Raw genomic sequence first — 15,077 nt, forward strand, 5'->3', positions numbered from 1 at the left:
TAATCCCAGCTACTTGGGAGGCTGAGGCAGGAGAATCACTTGAACCCAGGAGGCGGAGGTTGCAGTGAGCAGAGATCATGCCACTGCACTCCAGCCCTGGTGACAGAGCGAGACTCTGTCTCAAAAAAAAAAAAAAAAAAAAGAAAAAAAAAAAAGAACCACTTGCCATATTTCACCGAAAAGAAGACGAAACCAAACAAAAATAATTATTGCATTTTTTATTGGGATTGCATTGATTCTATAGACCAATTGGCTTTTTTTTTTTTTTTTTGACAGAGTCTTGCTCTGTCACCCAGGCTAGAGTGGTGCAGTAGTGTGACCATAGCTCACTGCAGGCTGAAACTCCTAGGCTCAAGTGATCCTCCTGCCTCAGCCTCCAAAGGAGTGGGGATGGGCACGTGTCACCATGCCTGGCTAATTTTTTTGTTTTTGTTTTTAGTAGAGACGAAGTCTTCTGCCCAGGCTGATCTAGATCTCCTGGGCTCAAGTGATCCTCCCCCCTCAGCCTCCCAAAGTGCTGGGGTTACAGGCGTGAACCACCATGCCCAGCCCAATTGACATATTTAAAGTACTGCATCATAACTACGGCATAGCTCTTCATTTTTTCAGATCTCTTTCATTTACTCTCAATAACATTTATAGTTTTCTGTATAGAATCCTGAACAACTTGTTGGATTCATTCCTAGGCACTAAAGTATTTTTTGATGTCCTTATAAATGGTATTAAAAGTTTTTAAACTGCATATGTTACCTAGAAATACAAACTAGCTTTACAAATTAAACTTATAACCAGCAACCTTACTTAACTTACTTAAATTCTAATAATTTAGATTTTCTATAAAAATAATCTGAAATATTGTGAGGTTTGTTCTTTCTTTCAAATCATTATATATTTTATTTATTTTTTTCTTGAGTTAGTATATCAGCTGGGATCTTCACTAAATTATTAAGTGGTGATAGCACATCCTTGTCTTGTTCTCAAATTGCAGACCAATTTCTCCTTTAATTTCTTTCTATTTTTGTTGTTTCATTTTGAGGGCATGTTGTTGGATGTATACAAGTTTAGAATTGTTATATTTTCCCAGTGAGTTGAAACTTTTTGTTGTTGTTATGAAGTGTCTGTCCTTATCTCTGGAATAGGAATAGGAAATATGTAATTGTAATTGTACTTTATTCTCTTCCCAGACAATGCAAGGACTTTAGGACTTTTAACTCCATTTCCTTCCCCAACTTCTATGTTACCAATTATTTTAATATCATTTATTTTAATTTATCATTTATTTAATTTTAATTTAATTATATATATGAGACTCTGTAGACATTATCCCTAATGCCGTTATAGCTACGCTTACTTTTATGGTTAGTATTTGCATGATATATCTTTTTCTATTCTTTTCTTTTCAAATTCTCCCTAGTCTTATGTTTTATATCTATTTCCTCTAACTAGCATATAGTATTTTTCTTAATCCAGGTTGACCATCTTTGTCGTTTAACTGGAATGGGGACATTTACTCAATGTACATTTTATTTAGAGTCTAATATACCATCTTGCTAGTTGTCATGCCTACTCTATGTATCACTTTCTCATCTTTCTATTCTTCTTTCAGACTGATGATGGTATTCTTTGTCATTCTTTATCAACCTCTAATGTAATTGTAATTGTACTTTATTCCCTTCCCAGACAATGCAAGGACCTTAGAACTTTTGACTCCATTTCCCTCCCCAACTTCTGTTATCATTTATTTTAATTCTGGATATATTTGAAACTTTGTAGACATCATTTCTGTTTTATATGGTCAATATTCATTTAAACTTATTATATTTACCAATTTTTCTTGCTCTTTTTTTGTTGTTGTTACAACTCTGACATTTCCTGTGCATAAAGAATCTCCTTTACGCTTTTTCTCAGGGGAAGTCTGCTGATGGTGAACTTTCTCAGTTTTTGTCTGAAAATATCTTGAAGGATGTTCTTCCTGGGCATACAATAATTCTAGGTTGGCCAGGTATTTAGATTTTGTTTTTTCCAACATATTGAGAGAATCATCCTATGGTTTTTCTGGCTTTTATTATTTCTGTTGACATATGTGTTGACATTGTAATCGCTGCCTCTTTAAAGGTACTTTGGCCTTTTCTTCTGTTGCTTTCATTTTATGATTTTTCCCTTAGTCTTTGGATGAGTGCAGTTTAACTAGGATATGTCTGGAGATGGATTTCTTTGTATTTTCCTACTTGGGGTTTGAGTAGGGTTTCCAAACTCTGTGAATTGACATTCTTTATCTGTTTTAGTATAAACATTTGAATGTTAGATTTTAAAATATGATTCTGATGCCAGGTGTGGTGGCTCATGCCTGTAATCCCAGCACTTTGGGCGGCCAAAGTGGGAGGATCACTTGAGGCCAGGATTAGACACCAGCCTGAGCAAGATGGCGAGATCCTGTCACTGGAAAAAATAAATTAAAAATTAGTCAGGTGTGGTGACACACTCCTGTGGTCCCAGCTACTTGGGAGGCTGAAGTGAGAGGATCACTTGAGCCCAGGAGTTCAAGGCTGCAGTGAGCCATGATTGTGCCACTGCACTCCAGCCCGAGAAACAAAGTGAGATCCTGTCTCTAAAAATTAATAATTAATAATAAGTAAATAAATATAATATGATTCTGCTCTATAATTTCTCTTCTCCCATTAAGCATCTTCTTATTGACTACCTTGAGTCTCTTATCGTCCCTTTTGCATTTTCCATTCTTTTGCCTTTTGAGGTTTTATTTATCATATTAGTCTTCCTGGGAGAAACTATGAAAAATTTCTTTGAATTTTAAAATTCACAAATTCTCTCTTTAGCCGTCTAATTTTTTGTTAAATCTTATCTATTGAGTTCATTTATTATTGTATTTTTGAGCGCTGGAATTTCTGTCTTATTTTGATTCAAATATGCAGTGTCTCTTTTAAGTGTCCAATTATCCGCTGAAATGTTAAACCTGGTCTTTAATCATCTTGATCATAGAAAACAGTGTTCTTTTCTAGTTTGTGTGTGACAATTCTAATATTTGGAGCCCCTGTACTGGCGTTTCTATTGTCTATCTTTTGTGCTGGTTTTAGTTTACATTGTCACGGCTCCTCAACTGTCCAGTTATCTTTGATTATGTGCCGGATATCATATTATAAAAGCTGATGATAAACATGATTTGAGGTTTATGGGTAATGTTCCCCAAAATATGATTTTTGTTTGCTTCTGCAATGTGCCCCTGGGTAGCAGCAAATCAGGATGAAAATAATCTACTTCTAGGGATTGGAAAGTTCTGGGCTGTCCAATGACTTATAGCAGGGCTGCATTCTGAGCTGACTCTGTCATACTCATAGGGCATAGCTCTTAGGATGCCAAACAAAAGCAGAGGCAGTATCATGGGGCCCCCACTCTTGACAGGCTCAAACTCTGTCTACCACTTCTCATTTCCCTCTTCTGGACTGGCAGATGGCCCTGGGGCAGAAGTGGCCCCAATTTCCAGATTCACTTTTCTGAATTTCCAATTTGTTCTGGATCTTGGCCCAATAATTCTTTATGTTCAGATTAGCCCTCCCTTGCCTTTGGGCTGATGCTTGTTTTATTTGTTTGATTTTTAATTGACTTCAGAGGCCTGAGGTAACTATTTCACCATTACATAAATTAGATGCTCTCCACATAAAATACGAATTGGATTCTAGTCTCTGCCCTGGAACTCACCAATTGTTTTGACCTTCAACAATTTACTTATAGTCTATAGGCCTGTTCCCTCATATATAATTTGAGCGGGCTCACTTGGGCCCCTACAATTCAGTTTCTACACAATTAACATGATTTACTCCAAATCAGAGTGGATTTTAGGATGAGGAACCAAAAGAGAAGACTTACAGAAGGCAGAGTTTTTCCTGAGAGTGAGAAAACCTAGAATATGGTAAGTATTTTAAGAAAGGGGGGGAAAAGAAAGTTTGTTGGCAAAAGAGTTGCTAAAATTTTGTTGTTAACATGTGGAATTCCTCTCTACCAACAATGTTGTAAGGCCAATAATCCCCACTTGTAGTCTTAACTTGTCTAGGGATAGGGGGCAATAAGAAGAGGCCTGAGACCAGTCTGGCTTGCAGAATCCTAGGACGTTTTATTAATTCATGATGCCCACTATCCTTGTGGGAGCAAGAACATGCGGCGTTTCAAGCTCCATTCAAAGAACTACATTTGACAAAGTTTTATATTAGTCCAAGAGCCCCCACCCCATCTCCCCACACAGCCTTGCACAATGCCATCTTAGTGGCATAACAACATGTATGGATGAAGGAAGTCAAGAGCCTTCATCAGAAAACACATGAGAAGGCCAGGCATGGTAGCTCATGCCTGTAATCCCAGCACTTTGGGAGGCTGAGGTGTGCGGATCACCTGAGGTCAGGAGTTCGGGACCAGCCTGGCCAACATGGAAAAACCCCATCTCTACTAAAAATACAAAAATTAGCCAGACCTAGTGGTGCATGCCTATAATCCCAGCTACTCAGGAGGCTGAAGCAAGAGAATCACTTGAACCCAGGAGGCAGAGGTTGCGGTGAGCTGAGATCGTGCCACTGCACTCCAGCCTGGGTAACAGAGCAAGACTCTGTCTCAAAAAAAAAAAAAAAAGAAAGAAAGAAAGAAAGAAAAAGAAAAAGAGAAAAGAAAACACATGAGAAGGTGGCTAACAGTAAAACCTTTGTTCAGCAGTTTATCTTACTACATGGTTATTTTTGTAGACTGTTGGTATCTTTTATCCTAAGACACCCACTTCTTGATTTCATGCAGTGCCACATGAACTATATATTATACATAAAGAAGAACAAAAAAGGGAATGCAGGTTATAACCATTGGCCCTTTAATTGAAGAGTCTAAAAACTAGAGGTCTGTAACAGAATACTAATCCTGCAGAACAAGGGACAGAAAAGTCAGGCGAGGCAAGCTTGTCTTCGTAACCTGGGCTCTCAATTGGGGTGCTCTCTTACATTTCAATTGAATATCTGTTTTTAAACCTCCCTTCAACAGTCAGGGTGTCTGTCTATTTTGCGGCTTCCAAAATTCTAACTGCAAAATAAGTGACCATCTTATCATGTTTTCCCATGGCTATCAGGAGGATATAGCAATTTTATAGATAACTACATGGTCAAGAATCTACGCATCTGATGTATTGTTTTCTTCTTCTTTACTTGATGCATTCAAAAGCAACCACTGGATTTTTTCAATGTAAAAAAGAAAAATAGATACCCATGCCAAAATTCATGGGTGTAAACAGCCAACAGAGCCAAACTTACAAAGAAAATGAAAGACTTGTTTCTGGACAGTGGTTTTATTGGTAAAGATATAAGACATATTGGCTCTATTAAAAACTCAGGTAATAAAGCACTAAGCTTGATTTTTGTATTGCTACAGTCTCTTTCTTCTAAGGGGAAGAAAATCTGCCCAAGAATAGGATGCTACCTGAGGAATTATGCCGAATAAAGAAAAGAAATGGATGGTCGGCAGTGAAATTTTCTTCGGGCATCAACATGCAGAAAGTGGCGATGCCTGCTGTGGCAGCTGCCGCCTCTGTTCCCTCTTCATTCACTTCCACAAATGACTTGTGGACAATTTTTGATATAAAAATATCTCTGGCTCCTGACATGCCAGACAGATCAGCCCTGCTACTGTTAAAGAGATCCTGCACACCTAGGCGGGCGAGGTCGGAGTTGAGAGTGTAACTCTCTTCCAGTTTGAACCTGGGCAAGCTGACATTAACTTCAACGAAATCGAGATTCTCAGGTTTAGTCCACTCATGCAACTTTTCCAAAGTCAACTGTTCCTCAATCTGCAATTGAAATGAGGCGAAAGAGGAAGTGATATCAATTTTACATAAGTAAGGCAATAAAGTATTATTGAATCAATGGACCCATAATATCAGTTGCTAGTTAGTTTCCTTCATGTTTTGTGCCAAAACAGATTCCATTTGGAGCATTTTATTTCGTTATGGCAATTGATGAAATAGGGCAGAGGTGGTGTTCCAAGTCATCAAAGGTTCAAGGGATTTGTACATTGGGTCCATCATCCACTCACCCACCCATCCACCCATCCATCCACCCATTCGTCCACTCATCCATCCATCCATCCATCCATCCATCCATCCACCCAGCTACCCAGCAACACAGCCACCCATCCATCCATCCATTTATTCACCTATCTACCCACCCACCCATCCAACCATCTATCCACCTATTCATCATCCATCTACCCATCCACCCATCCATCCATCCATTCACCTATCCACCCACCCACCCACCCAACAATCTATCCACCTATCTATCATCCATCCACCCATTTACTCATCCACCCATCCACCCATCCATCTACCCATTCATCCATCCATCCATTCATCCAGGGTTTACTAAACCCCTACCACAATGGATTACTGTGATAGGTCATGACAGCTGCTATTACTTCCAGGTTGAGTAGTGCTAGAAGAAATTTAAAATATTTCTTCTATTTAGTCTGAATCCCACTGAAGCTGAAGTAATATCTAATAACTTTAGCTCCTAGGTAAAAATTTTAAAGGCAGATTATGCACTGGAGCTAGTTCCTCATCTGAAATGTGATGTGGACATTACTTATATCTACCTTATAGATTGTTGAGAGCATTAAATGAAATGATGTATATAAAGTGCTTGGCCCATAGTGCTACATAAATGTCAGCTATTATCATTACTATTGTTATAGCTATTGGACTGGAATAGAACCATCACTCTACTTCTTCTAATGGTGCTGATAATTCCTTTTAAGAGGCTAGAGATTTTCACTTTACAATCAGAAAAAAAACTAATGCAAAAATACAACCAAAAGAAAGGCCACATTGATTTTTATACAATGTATTAAAAGTCTGTACATGCAAATGATTAACATTAGACCCCCTTCCTGATAGCAAGGATGATGAATAGGTGGATAGGGAGGAGACGGAGAGCACAGAGCAGGCTAGAGTCCCTACATATAATGGAAACCTCATGCAAAGATCATACTAGTAAATAGGCCTAACATGTCACATGAGGCTTTTTCTGTCTTGTACCCATTGAAAATTTAATTCACTATCTATATGAATTGTGATGAGAACGAACAGTGTAATAATAGAATTTTATAGTATGTGATGAAGATATATGCTACACTATTTGGGGCTTTTCAATCTTTTTCCTCAGTAAAACAATCCTCATCTTACTGTAATTTCCTCTAAAGCGAATTCAAGAGCCTTTCCATGAGCTGCCACTAACCAGTATTATATTTAGTATAGATCTTTAATGACCCTATCACAAGTGTCCACTGAAAGTAGCTGGCCATCTTTCTTGAAAAATGAAACGTTAGCCGGGCACAGTGGCTCACAGCTATAGTCCCAGCTACTCAGGAGGCTGAGGCAGGAGGATTGCTGGAAGTCAGGAGGTCAAGACCAGCCTAGACAACATAGTGAGACCTTGTCTCTATAAGTAAATTGAAAAAAAAATTAACTCTGGGCTTTAGTGTAGTAAGTGTTGATGGGCTACATTTACAAAGGAATGACAAACTACTGGAAAATGCACCATCAGTGAACACTTAACAAGCACCTACCTACCATGCGACACACACATGCAAGAGGAACCACAAAGCATGAAGCCCAGGAGCCATACCTTCTTCAGGCCCGTGGACTCGTCCTCAATGTCATCCGGCAGCAGGATGACCATGCTGAGCTCCTCGCCTTGGTAAGGCAGTTCCAGCACACGGCACTTAAGGTCCTCGATGTAGCCATATGCAAATTTTTTCTTCTGATACATCATTTTCACAGTTTTTCTGTCTTTCTGAACAGTTTTAAAAAATCACTGAAATTATTCTCTGCATTCTTTTAGAGCAATGCATGACTCTGTACAGTTACCTCACCTCACCTTATTCAATCTGAATGGTGCATCCGTCGTGGCTTCTTTCATGAATTTATCCTTCCAGTTTCCCTTGAAATAGATGGCATTTACTAGCACAAGTTTGGTCATGTTATCAACCATGCCCGGAGCCAACAGTTCCGGAATTTTTCCTAAAAAAAAAAATCAAGTTAGCGTAAAAAAAATCCAAATCAGAATTCCAAATTTGAACTGACAATATATTAGCATGGAAATGCAATTCAAATATATAATTTCTACTTAATTTTCATTTAACAAGATATTAACTTAGGAAAGCCTTACTCACTAACATGTCTCTACTTTAAGTATAACAACCTGTGGGGCAGACCAGGATGACACACAAACTTCCCACAGGGACCTGACATTTTAAACAAGTCAAATGTGCCGAAAGACAAAAGACAGGAAAATTCTCCTTTTCTGGACTGTATGATAAACAATGAGCCTTATTTTGTAACAACCATTCTTTTTTAGAAAAAAAAAATTCTTAATGAAGATATCTTTAGTCATCAGTAAATCACTTCTTCAAATCGCTGAGTAGATGCCTACTCTTACAAAAAAAGATTTAAACAATATCCAAAAGGCAGAACAAGACCAAGCATGGTGGCGCACACCTGCAGTCCCAGTGCTTTGGGAGGTGGAGATGAGAAGATTCCTTGAGCCCAGGAGGTCAAGGCTGCAGTGAGCCACGATCGCACCACTGCACTCAAGCCTGGGCGACAGAGCAAGACTCTGTCTCTTAAAAACAAAAACAAAAAACAAACAAACCAAAAAAACCAGCAGAACATACTCCATGGAAATAAAGGTCACCTTCGTGACCATAAGTATGGCTGGGAACAATTCCCATAATGGAAGACAGGTCTTCTGGAGTGGGTTGACTAATACAGGGCTATGTAAGAAGAGAGATGTAGTAAAGAAATAAATTGCACCCTAAGAGCAAGTCAGTCCCCACCTACCACAACTTTTTTACTGGACAAAATGTTGGCAAAAAATTTACAACCACAGTAGTTTGTGAATATTGATTTCAGGTATTTCCATGAAATTCCAGGACATTTCTTTCCATATGAGTATTAGGTAATTTTTGGCAGGCTGAATTCTCCTCAAAATTTTAATTCCTTTTTTGCTGTATTCAGTGTTGGTTTTAACTTTATTTTTTATTTTTTATTATTTTTATTATTTTTTTTATGACGGAGTCTCGCTCTGTTGCCTAGGCTGGAGTACAGTGGCATGATCTCGGCTCACTGTAACCTTTACCTCCTGTGTTCAGGAGATTCTCCTGCCTCAGCCTCCAGAGTAGCTGGGATTACAGGTGTGTGCTACCACACCTGGCTAAATTTTTTGTATTTTTAGTAGAGACAGGGTTTCATCATGTTGGCCAAGCTGGTCTTGAACTCCTGACCTCAAATGATCCGCCCGCCTTGGGCTCCCAAAGTGCTGGGATTACAGGCATGAGCCACCGCGCCTGCCAATGTTGGTTTTAACTTTGAAATGCAACTTTAAAAGTTTTGGGGAGCTGATGAGAAAAAAGGATTTAGCTGCTTGAGTTAAATCATGTTTAAGTTTCCACTCTGGTGAACTTCGAACATGTGAGAGCTGTCCAGCAACGTGCAGTGCAGACTTCACGCACCGGCAGCGTCCTCTGACTGTAACCATGATGTGCGCCAGGACTGTGGGAGCTGGGGAGGGAATAACTGCAGGTGGGGAAGGCGGACTGAGGAAACGAATGACATGACCAGCGCATAATGATTCCATTCTGCCCAGGCTCTCACCTTCTGTCTGTCCTTTGACCCACTGGTTTATGGTCTTCCTTGCATCTTCAGAGGCATGCTGAAAATCCACACTGGCCAGGTCAGCACCATATGTTTTCTGAGTCGAAGCCAAGAACTCCTATTAAAAAAAAGAAAAAGGAAATATATATATAACTCCTACTACATATAGAAATTGTTTTCTAAAATCCCAAAAAGCAACAGAAATTGTCCTAAAAGGCTACAATTCCATGTAACACAAAATTTCTAACTCTTATAGTTTTTCTTATAGTAGTAAAAATCATTTAACATTAAATTTACGATCTTAGCCACTTTTAACTGTGCATTCCAGTAGTGGTAAGCCTAACCCTTATACTGTTGTTGTTATATAGAAATTACCACTTTTTCTGAACTTTGACTAAGATTTCACAAACACTGATTGTACTCTTGCTTCAGTAAAACCTCCAAGAGCTATCTTTTCACTAAAAAGACTGTAACACAAAATCACCATGTCAATTAAAGTTTGCATTCTGTCGTGTTTGCCTTCCATATTGTTTTTGCCATGTTTGCCTTCTGTATTGTTTTTCTGAAAGTTTACAAATATTAAAACTGACCTCCATGACTTGACTGTGCTGGAAAATATCTGCACTGTCTAGTGGGGTTTTAGAATGTGAAGGGCAAAGTACTTACAGGAAGGAAATTGTAAGTTTTCTCTCCATATAATCTATTAGCAAGTTTCAGAATATAAGACGCTCCACGTTTGTTGATATCAGCATTCAGACTCTGGAATCTTGAATGAACCTCTTCAACCGTGTTGAAATGAAAAGTCTAAAATAAAGAAAATCTTCTTTCTACAACCATTTATTTAGAAACTATTAAGTGATTCCTTGGTGTTTCCTTCTATCACATTAAATTAATGTGTTTTTATTACTAATTATTGATGATCCCAAACCCAATACTTTATTAATTTGTCATTGCAGAACAAACAATAGGAAATCCAAAATTTATGGCTTTGTGAGACAGAATGATTACAACTTTACACATTGCTTTTACATCACTCCTTGTTATACTTGCAGTTCCACAAATGTGGGTGGTTAAGATACTAAATATTTATATATGTCTGCCTTTTCCAAAGAAAATAATAAATGGTATGTTCATATTTATATTCTGTATCAAATATAATTTTACTGAAAGTTCTCAGAAATAAGCAGTAAAAATAGGATTCATCCTCTATTCAGAACCACAAAGATAGTACAGACTGAGGCTTTTAAAATTTTATTACCCTATTAACATCAGTAACTCACTTATTTTAAAATAACTTCCTTAAACTTAACATTCTGGGAAAAGTTTAATTCCCCATGTATCAGTTACAAATCAAGAGGCCCTTTGTGGTTTTATGAGACCTAGGCTGGTTCCTTTATGATTAAGACACAAAGAACAAAATTGCATAGGGTACGAAGTCCACGTTACTCACCGAGATACGGAATGTTTGCACTGTGCCTATGCTCCATCTGCTTTAATGGAAATGGGGGAGGAGTCCTTAAAACTATTCTTTGCTGAGGTTTTAAAGTCCCTGGAAAGCCTCAAGCTAGGAACTGATATAACCCTGCAAGAAGCAACTAACAATTAGTAACAGAGGTTTTTTTTTTTTTAATGGATTTTAAAAAAACATTTAAAATGCTTTCATATCTAAAGCGATGAGTAATAGAAGTTTCGCAGCCCCTTGAACTTGAATCCCAGGCTGCACCTTGCCAAGGAACAGGTGCAGTGTCATTTGCGGCAGGTATGTTAGAAGAGCCTCCACTTTTACCACTCCTTTCTGCTGAGCTTAGAGAGAGAGAGCTAGAGTTCTCTTCTCAGAATTAAAGAGTACCAAGCACAGAAGTCCCCTCCATGTCCATTATGGACAAGAAGGAAGGCTGGGCATGAGAGTGACCTGTCACATCGCCAAGGGCTGGGTCCTGCTCCTGAAGCTGCCGGGTCTCCCCCCTCACCTCCCCTGCAGGGCATGCTATGCCACAGCCCACTGAGCCATGCTCAGCACCCTGGGACTACAGAACCACAGGGTCACTTTTTCTCTTTTCCTTGCAAAAAAGCAATGCCACTATCTCCACTATAATGCATTCCCTATGTCTTATTCCTCTCATTATGCTTGAAAGTAGTGTTATGTAACAGGCAATATTTATGAGTTGCATATCATCATATGCAAAGCAAAAACTGGAAGCTGCTAGCTCAGGAGGATGTAGCATGCCTTTCGGGAAAGCTGTCAGATTCATCCACTGGAACAGAAGCCTCGCCCTGCAGGGATTTTTGTCAGCTTTGCTCACTGCTGTCTCCTCAGCAATACGAAAAACAGTTCCTGGTACGTGGTAGGTACTTAGGAAAAACCTGATGATGAATGAAAGCCTGCATACAAGTGTGACTTTTCTGAAAGTCTGATCTCATAAAAATACAGTTCTGAAAACACAAGGTAAGAGCTCAAAGGCACAACCTTTCCATGCAGACTGTCCATTCGTAGGGAGATGGGAGGAAAGCAGACCCCTTTTTTTGTTTCTGCTGACCTTGGACAGCTGTGCTGCCGTGTTACCTCTGGTCCCCAGAAAAACCATGGCCATAGCAGATGAAATGCTGAAGGGAGAGATGAAGATGTTTCCAGCCGGGTTGTTCTCACTCAACGCCAGGAACAGGTCCAAGGCGAAGCGGGTGTTTGCTGAGCTCAGCTGCTCCATGGTGAAAACTGCAACACAGAACAGGGTCCCCATGGTGCCCACTGCCCACGCCAGCAGATTAGGCAGCACTATTTCTCCAGAAGCTTCCTCAATTTCTGCCAACCGCCCTGAGGCATCCTGGATCTTGTACTTTCTCCCCGCTTTTTTATTCCAGCAGGGCAAGAACACTTTCCCAGGCCCACAAATGTGGAACTATTCTGGCCAAGGACTCCGCAGTTACAGGGGATTTTAGGGCACCCAGGGTGCCCTAAAGGGCTCTGACCTTGCAGACAGGTGAGTCTGGGGGTGGGGTGGGGGTCAGGCAGGCCCCAGCCACCCCAGCTTTAGCGGGGTGGGAGGATCCACCCAGCCCTGGGTCCTCCCAACCTATGTGTGGGAGCGCACGTGCTTCTGAGCCTTTGATTCAAGTCTCTGATTCATTGGGCAATGAATCCATTGCCTACCTTCACCTGAACTAAGAGCCTTCTATCAGAGACTCAGCTACCTACTATGCATTAAAACTCCAGCAAAGGTATCACTGTAATTATTATAATAATATAATTCTTCCTTATTTTTGAGGTTCAAAAGGTATGAGGTCCAGTGCCCACAGTCTCAGAGCCGGTGTAGGATGTGCCAGTTTGGAAACCCACCACAGTCCAGGGTCTGGCGGTGCAGCGTCCCATCCGCCACCCACTAGCCCATCTCGATCTCCACTCTCAGAGCCCTGATTTCCCCCGAGGACAGGCAAAGAAGAACTGTGCTGGCTGCTCGGCATGTAAGCACAGAGCTGATTTCTCCTTGTCGTGAAATCGTCTCTAGAATCGCACGGGGTTCCTCCTCTCTCTCCCTGCAGCTGCAGATAGGAGCCGCGGCTTGGCCCTGGGCTGCCTGGAAACTGTCACAAACAGCTCTGGGGGGAAGGGAATTCAGGGAGAAGGGACAACATTCTGATCTCAGGTTTCAGTCTTGCCTTCCGCCTGCATCTGTCGTCCTTCCTCCCTCCCTCCCTCCCTCCCTCCCTCGCAGGCTGGCCCGGCCTGTACCCAGGCGGGGGCGGGGGATCAGAGGTCTTCTGTCTCAGACGGGGCGCCCGGAAGGGATGGGGGCGCGAAGCTGGCGGGGAGGCGGAGCGCAGGGAGCTGCGGGTCTGATGGGCCTGAGCCTGGGGGGTGGTGGGTGCTGGGCTGGAAGCTGAGCGAGGGAGCCTGGCCTCTCCCCGCAGCCCGCCCCCGCGCCACCGCTCCGAGGCCCGGCCTTACCCGATAGGCCGCCGAGGCACGCTCCGGGCTCCGAGCTGGGTGCGAGGTCAGGAAGGAGGCACCAAGGGCCGCTGCTCTTATAGCATGCGGAAGTGTCACCCGGGCCAGCAGCCGCGGGCGGGGCGGCGGCCCTTCCCGGTGACTGCGTAGGAGTCCGAGCTCCCGAGGTTGCCTAAGTGCAAGCAGAAGTGAGCGTGGCTTCCGGGCAGCGCCCTCCTCAGGGGAGCGGCGCCTTTCTCAGTTCAAAGCCTTTCCCCGAATCTCTGGCAAGGACCTGAAAAGCTTTTTCTTACTAAGGTGTGAATGACTGAGACGACATATTGTGACACCTCTTAGAGGGCAAATGACTCCCTTTGAGTCCCATCTATATTGGGAGCTTTCTTTGAGAGAAGGAAGCAAATTTGGGGATCTTGCACAGGGAAAAAGAGGGGCCCCCCAGAATCAGATGAAACAGAACCAGTTCCAAACACCTGCTCTGTGTTTCCAAGATGACAGCTTGCTGCTGCGTCCTCAATGGTGGAAAGTGGAAGGGCAAAAGGGGCCAAATCTCATGTGAAGTCTCTCGTATAAGGGGCCAATCCCATTCATGAGGAAGGTGCCCTCATAATCCAATCACCTCCTAAAGGCACCACCTGTTAGTATTGCATTGAGGATTGTTTCAGCATGAATTTTGCAGGGAACACAGACATTCAAAGCATAGCATTCTGCCCCGGCCCTCCAAATTCATACCCCTCTCACATGCAAAATGCATGCATTGTATCCCAGTGGCCTCCAAAGTTCCAGTATCAACTTTAAAATGTAAGTCCAAAGTGTCACCTAAATATCTTCTAAATTAGAAAGGCATAAGATTCAAAGTACAATTCATCCTAAGTGAAATTCCCCTCCAGCTATGAGCCCGTGAAATCAAATAGGTTACAGGCCTTCAAAATACAGTGGTGAGACAGGCATAGGACGTACATTCCCATTCCCAAAGGGAGAAGCAGGCAAGAAGAAAGGAGTATCTGGTCCCAAGTAAGTCCAAACCCAACAAGGCAAACAGCATTAAATCTTGGGGCTTCAGAATAATCTTCTTTGATGCTGTGTCCCCCATTCCGAGCACATGGGGGTGGGGACTGGGTCCCCTAGGGTCCAGGGGATCCACTCCCATGGATTTGCCAGGTGCAACACATGCAGCAGCTCTCACAGGTTGAGGTCTAGGCTCTCCCAGGATAGACTTGCATGCTGGTGGCTGGACAGTTCTGGGTTCTCAGGGACAGCCCTGTTCCCACAGCTCCACTAGATATTACTCTAGTTGGGGCTCTCTGCAGTGGCCCCAATCCCACTGCTCGACTAAACATTGCCCTAGTGAGGGTTTTCTGCAGCAGCCTCACCTCAGTGACAATTCTCAGACTGGGCCCCCAGGGTCCCCAACACATCCTTCAAAATCTAGGTGGAGGTGGCTGT

The 15,077-nt window shown here is 41.9% G+C and overlaps 1 protein-coding gene across 3 annotated transcripts; it reads right to left on the bottom strand.

Moving 5' to 3' along the window:
- Positions 1-4,102: 4,102 nt before the first annotated feature.
- On the bottom strand, positions 4,103-13,878 carry SERPINB1 (serpin family B member 1). 3 transcript variants are annotated; one of them, XM_003311015.7, is made up of 7 exons: positions 13,635-13,878; positions 12,229-12,404; positions 10,358-10,495; positions 9,692-9,809; positions 7,917-8,059; positions 7,665-7,832; positions 4,103-5,830 (listed from the first exon to the last, which is right to left on the bottom strand). In XM_003311015.7, the coding sequence occupies exons 2-7, from the start codon at positions 12,394-12,396 to the stop codon at positions 5,426-5,428; spliced, it is 1,140 nt and encodes a 379-aa protein (XP_003311063.1). In that variant the 5' UTR covers positions 12,397-12,404; positions 13,635-13,878; the 3' UTR covers positions 4,103-5,425. The 3 variants fall into 3 exon arrangements, with proteins under 3 accessions (XP_003311063.1, XP_009448671.1, XP_009448673.1); XM_009450396.5 differs by having other exon boundaries at positions 13,419-13,778; XM_009450398.5 differs by having other exon boundaries at positions 13,026-13,683.
- Positions 13,879-15,077: the final 1,199 nt, after the last annotated feature.

The sequence above is a fragment of the Pan troglodytes genome, chromosome 5, assembly GCF_028858775.2.
Source record: "Pan troglodytes isolate AG18354 chromosome 5, NHGRI_mPanTro3-v2.0_pri, whole genome shotgun sequence".
In the NCBI taxonomy this organism is placed as follows: Eukaryota; Metazoa; Chordata; class Mammalia; order Primates; family Hominidae; genus Pan; species Pan troglodytes.

Bases quoted from the DNA above. Each gene is read 5' to 3' on its own strand.
- SERPINB1 (XM_003311015.7), bottom strand. From the start codon at position 12,396: ATGGAGCAGCTGAGCTCAGCAAACACCCGCTTCGCCTTGGACCTGTTC. The intron at 10,496-12,228 runs GTCAGCAGAAAC...TCTTTATTTTAG, and splicing joins CGGCAGCACAGCTGTCCAAG to ACTTTTCATTTCAACACGGT. The intron at 8,060-9,691 runs GTGAGAGCCTGG...TTTTTTTTTTAG, and splicing joins GGTCAAAGGACAGACAGAAG to GAAAAATTCCGGAACTGTTG.